This window comes from Vanellus vanellus, assembly GCF_965231255.1.
Source record: "Vanellus vanellus genome assembly, chromosome: 7".
Lineage (NCBI taxonomy): Eukaryota > Metazoa > Chordata > Aves > Charadriiformes > Charadriidae > Vanellus > Vanellus vanellus.
The window spans coordinates 17,962,651-17,968,650 of NC_138912.1; the positions used below are offsets into that span (position 1 = coordinate 17,962,651).

The 6,000-nt window shown below is 38.9% G+C and overlaps 1 protein-coding gene across 1 annotated transcript in view; it reads left to right on the forward strand.

Moving 5' to 3' along the window:
* The window catches only part of BLNK (B cell linker), a 102,341-nt gene extending 98,263 nt beyond the window's left edge, over positions 1–4,078 (forward strand). The window contains exons 23-25 of the mRNA XM_082486466.1: positions 781–864; positions 1,891–2,046; positions 3,353–4,078. Coding sequence (XP_082342592.1) covers positions 781–864; positions 1,891–2,046; positions 3,353–3,472 — 360 coding nt within the window. The 3' untranslated portion in view covers positions 3,473–4,078. The remainder of the gene's footprint in view (positions 1–780; positions 865–1,890; positions 2,047–3,352) is intronic.
* The last annotated feature ends 1,922 nt before the right edge of the window (positions 4,079–6,000 follow it).

Genomic DNA, 6,000 nt, shown 5'->3' on the forward strand with positions numbered 1-6,000 from the left:
AATCCCTCTCCACAGTAAACATGGTTTTATTTAAAAGGCATAAGAGCACTGTTTCAAATGTAAGGATATATTCAGACTCAATCCAACAGAGAACCAGAACAGAGTCCATATCTCATGTCTCAGGTGAAAGCACTGGGGACTGAACTGCTGTATTAGTAGAGGAAAGACATTAATTATTCCTCTGTTTTGTAGGACTCCACCCATTTGTCTTTAATAACAACAAAACCAAACAAAAGATATGCTTATCCAATCTCCATGCTATCCAGATGGAGGCAATCGTGATCATGTTCACAAACAGCATTAAGTGTATGGGAAACTTCATTCCCAAAGCTTAGATGCCTACCAGATCTGGACATTTAATTGGCTAGGCCACAGCTGAGGAGCATTTAAATTGTTAATGCTTAATTTATTCCTCAACATTTCCTGTATACCCTCTTCAAATTCTACTAGAATAGCTTCCTGCTTTAAAAATACCAAACTATTCTCCTGTTGAACCTGACTGCTTTCCTCAGGGTATCTTTCTCTCTTCTGTCATGTATAAGCCTTCTGTCACACATCTGTTACCATTGTTTTGACACACTAGTTTTTCTTCATCCTACCTCTGTCCAACAAAAACAGTGAGCTCCTGGCAAAGAATTTTCTAAATCTTGTGTTTTCTAAAGCGTTCTGCATTTGAGTTCTTAACAGCTGTCATTATTTAGTAGTTACTTCCCTACATGCCATATTCTTTCTTATTATCATTATTATTTTACAGGTGAAACACTGTTTCTCTCTTTCTAGGAAGCTGGTGTTCATAGTAAAGCATGGTATGCTGCTACCTGTGATAGGAAAACAGCAGAAGATGCATTGTACCGATCAAATAAGGTATGTCACTTTTAAAGAATGTCTATTTTATGAAAAAACTTCCAATAAAAAAATCAAAAGACAACTAGAAATATTCTAAGAACATTGGTTGTATTGTGAACAGGTCAGAATACTGGCCAGGCAGATACCGTCACACATGAAATTGTTGTGGTGAAACTATTTAACTATGGTTTCCATCCCAAGACAAAGTTGCATTAGTGCACCTCAAAGACTGGTGCACTGTAGAGAAAGCTATTACAGACTAGAGAGCTGAGGAAGATCTGATAGCTTACATGCATCCACTAAAATGGAAGGAAAAGCTCCATGACTTTTAAATGATCTCCACCACTGTCCAGTGGATCGTGTGAGAACAGCTACTATTTGGAGAGAGGCTGATGCTGCTATGCATTTTGAAATAGCAACACTAGGCATCTAGGTATTTGGAGAATTTGAGTTTTCTCAACCATTCTGTGCACAAACCTGTTGTGGTTTGTGTAGCGTCACAGCAGGGAATAGCAACATGTAGAGTTGCATCCTCAGCATCAGGTACATTTCCACTAGGAAATGTAACATTTCCATTTCCTAACTCCACAAAGGAGGATAAAGGGGCAGAGCACTGGAGTTATCACCAGTGTAGGCTACTGCTAGCTAGTGAGCACTGGGCTACGGCGTCAGTAACTGTAGGTGCTCATCTTTATCAGAGTGCTTTTTACAGCTCACTGCTTTCTTGCGTACCTACTGCCACTGATAGTAACTTCATTTCCTAGTAATCTGTGGACCCCAACAGACTGCTGCCACTGCGTGTTTATTTCTTCTTTCTTTCTTTCTCTGGCTGAGAGAACAAGCAGCAGCAAAGGTCACTCTTAAATGACACCTTTATAAGCTACTGTTAGACAGGAGGAATACATGCTACTTCTCGTCTCTTGCTGTACAGTTTTTTTTAATGCCAGAAAAGGGTTTAATGCTAATACAGATGAAAATACTAAGATAAAAACAAAGCTGTTGGAAAAAATAAGTTGGATACACTTACTACTTTTCTCTCTTTAGGATGGATCTTTTCTAATAAGAAAGAGTTCTGGACAGGATTCACGGCAACCGTACACACTGGTTGTGTTTTACAACAGAAGAGTGTACAACATTCCTATACGATTTATTGAATCAACAAGACAATATGCACTGGGCAGAGAAAAGAATGGTGAAGAGGTGAGATGATGTGGGTTTTTTCTAACAGTTCTCAGTTATATACCTTTAATAAACAAGGATTGAGATATATTGCACTATGACCAAAAGGATTCTTCATGTATCATGATAAAAGTATGCCCTATATGATGACTGATCTATCAAGCTAGAGAAACCAGTGTAACATCAGCTCCTGCATACTGTGAGTAATTAAAACCACAGACCAAGTTTTAAAACATACTCCTAGAACTGTTTTGAAAAGTCATCAGGATCAGAGCTGCAGGTGCTAGATAAATTCTCCAGCTGTTTATAGTCCTCTATTCACCTTCTACCTAAGACCCTAGTTAAGTTGCTTGGAAAATCATAAAGGACCAACAGCCACACTCAAAAAAAAAAAAAAAACAAAACACAAAAAAACCCCACCCCACCCCCCCAAAAAAAGTCCGCTATAAAAAATGACAATGACAGTAGTTCGAATCCAATTTTCACATAAAGAAAAAGTTAAATGCTAGTTCTAGAGTGCAAAAATCACTGGTTGGCTATTATACCACACAGATAATTACTCTGACAGCAAACAAGAAACTTGGAACCCAAATACCAATAAAAACTGTTATCGCTGCACAGGGTACGCTTTTTCAGGGATGTGAAAGCAGGCTTGCCTTTACCTGATTATCTGCCTCCCAGGCAACGGTTTTGAGATTACAGAATAAATAATAGCCTGGAGCTCATCTGGCCTTCAACAAAGGGTCAAAAATTACCTCAGGAGTAAAAAGAGAAAGATAGTCCAAAATCAGTATTTGACCAAAGACCAAAAGGAAAAGCAACAGACCTAGCAGATTCTGGGTATTAATTTACAGTGACAAACATTAAAATTGCAGAACAAAACAGCTGTCACTGATGGCTGTCTGTACCATATTACTTGTGGAGATTGCCTTCCCTCTAACTGAGGTGGCTGAACCACAGATGAAGCAGCTTCCAAACTGCCATGGTCTACAGCCTGGTATATATTAAAGTAAACTGAAAGCCGTGTCAGTTTAATATACCGTGTAACAACTTCTGTGGTTCAGTTTGTGCAGGTGGTGATCACAAATGGAAAGGAGCATAAGATGAGACACCTAGTGGCCATAGTATCTTCCATTGTCCAAATTTAATGTTTATGACTAGAATCAGGACTAAGAGCAGTCCTGACTTGCTAAAAGGCAGAGCATCTCACTTGGTAACGGCCAGAGCTCTGCTTCTGCCACCATTGAAAAGATGATGCAGTGATTACCGTCAATATTAGAGCATTAAAGGAAGCCAGCACTGATTAATTTTTGTTTTCTCCATCCAGCGCTTTGACAGTGTTGCTGAAATAGTAGAGAATCATCAGCGTACCTCCCTCGTTCTAATTGACAGCCAAAACAACACAAAAGACTCGACAAAACTGAAACACATTGTAAGAGTTTCTTAATCAAACCGACCTACTAAAATGAAGACTATTTTAATCACTTCTTTCAACATCCCAAAACATGGGGATCAGGTATTAAAAGAAGAAAACCCAAAATGATGGAAAATGCTTTTTAAGAGTACCTACTGCGTAGTAAGAGATGCAGTTTATAAAGATCAACCCCACGTTGCTTTTATCAGAAAAGCACTTGTATTTAACACAAGCCAAAGCAGATACACTTTCGTCTGTGATTTCCATCTGTGACAACATGGGTATTCAAAGCCACGTGAAGAACTGCATACCACAGCCTGGTCCTTTGACCGCTATTTAAAGATAGATTTCCTTTAGGACATTCTTACTGTAAAAATGAGAATACCCACAGTGATCTCCTCTTTCCATTTCTTACGTTTACCACAGATTGCTGCTTTCAGCAATTTCTTTGTAAAGTGCACAGCCCCAGAAGCGAGAGCAACTTGACCTAATGTACTGCTGTGTACAAGCTGAAAATAGGACTGTACTTCATGTGATTAGTGGCAATAAAGCTGTCTGAATGTTTTAGATTAATGGACACATGTTGTCCTCTTCCTCAGCTTTACTCTGTTTCCTTAATATTTTTGTTTGTATTTTCAAATGTGCAAATAAAATTTAAAATATTGTAAAGTCAATAGTGTATGGAAGCATTGCTGGATCACATTTCTTAGCATCCTTCCAGCAAGAAAGCATCAATTCACTGTTGCTGATGTTTTAATGTATCTATTTGTATGTGCTCCTTCACAAGTTCTGTTGTTATGAAAACTATCATTCTTTACAGTTTTAACATATATATTTGGCTTAATAGTTCTCAAGTCATTTGTCTTCAAATTGCCTACTGTTGGTGACCCAAGCACATTGCATCATTGCTGAACCAACTGCCCACTCAGTTCTTGCAGAATTACTGTTTACAGACACACACCAAAAAAAAAAAACCCTTCCTCCCCAGCCTGGTCTATCACAGTGGCTTACGTATTGTATTATTGCGAACCAAGTAATTTCCACAAAGGTTAAAGTGGTGAAAATTAAATTGATGAATGTATAAATTGCACCAACAGAAAAACTTTTAGGAACAGTTGTTAATTAGTTCTACAGATGTTTGATTTCACTGGACCTGAAAATTCATTCATCTTAAAGCTATTTTCCACAACACACCTGCTTTGTTCTTTTTGTTATAAATTAGGCAGTGTTCTCTAGGATTATCTGCAAGGCATTTAAGGCAAGACTGAGCCAAGACTTGGAGTCTCAGCAAGTCACTTGGAGCTATGTTGTAGCTGTATTCTGCAACTACTTCCTTGTGGTTTTGATCAATTACTTTTACAGGTAATGCACCTGTCTTCTAGAATGTACTGCTTAGTGGTCTGATGATGTTCAGCACATGGCTACCTACCTTGCTATGTCTCAGTTCCTTCCCTCTGCAGCACAGATGATATCCCAGATGTGAAGCAAATGAGACACTGGCAATTAAGAAACAACGCATATAGACTTTAGACAAGCCTGCCTATGGCAGGCTGTTCACAGTACTACATAAATGCTATGTTTAATATATTGTTCAGTTGGTACTAATATTATGCTTAGTACAGTGTAATGTTTAGAACATTAAGATTGCTGAGTCAAGGCCTCAAAATTAAGAAAAATTATTAGCCTCAGCAAGTTTCATTTACTCCTGTATGCGTACTCTGATACTATTTAGTTACACGAAACATTGCTTAAGAAGGTTACCATTTCAAGCAATACTCACAATGTAAAACACTCTGTGAACAAGCAACCATTCGCTATTTAGCTTTCTTTGCATTCATCTAGACTCCTTGCCTTATGCACTCATGTACTGCACAGTATTTAAACTCTGTTCTGAACACAACTGTCTCTTTCTTGTTAGCCTTTATATGTTGCTCCTCACAAAAGCGTCTAGGTTCTTCAAACATTTCTGTCCAAGTTAAATGTGTAGCATCACCATCATTCTAGAACTGAGGAAGAAAAAGGCATGAAAAAGTGAAACTCAAGTGTAGCTATAGGCTTCCGTGTGAAAGACTATCATGTTTTTAAGGCAATTAGCAATACCGAGCCCTTTCCATACTCAAAGCACTGCTCCTGCCCCTCAGCTCCAAGTGCTCAGCATTACATGTAACTTTGTGGCTGATCTACAAATAAGAAATATGCTCTAGATAAACATTCAACTACTTTCATCCCCAAACCCTTCTCTTCTCTTTAGCCGTGTTCTACATCATTACAGAGGTACTTTACAGTTTCGACAACAAAATGAGGCACAGATTTGATACGTGAGACCACCTTACACAGTAGGTCCATGTGGGATTGTGCCCTAGGCACAAAATAAGGCTCCACGGGGGGGGGGGGGGGGGGGGGGGAACAGAGGGAGGGACAGGACCAAACCCCAACAAACACACACACCAGTATGTGGTCACCTATTTTACTATACTCACGGTTTTATACTGGAAGCAGACTAGTCTGCTTTCCATACCCAAGCTAGATCTTCTATAGCTTGGGCAGACTGTGGTATAAAC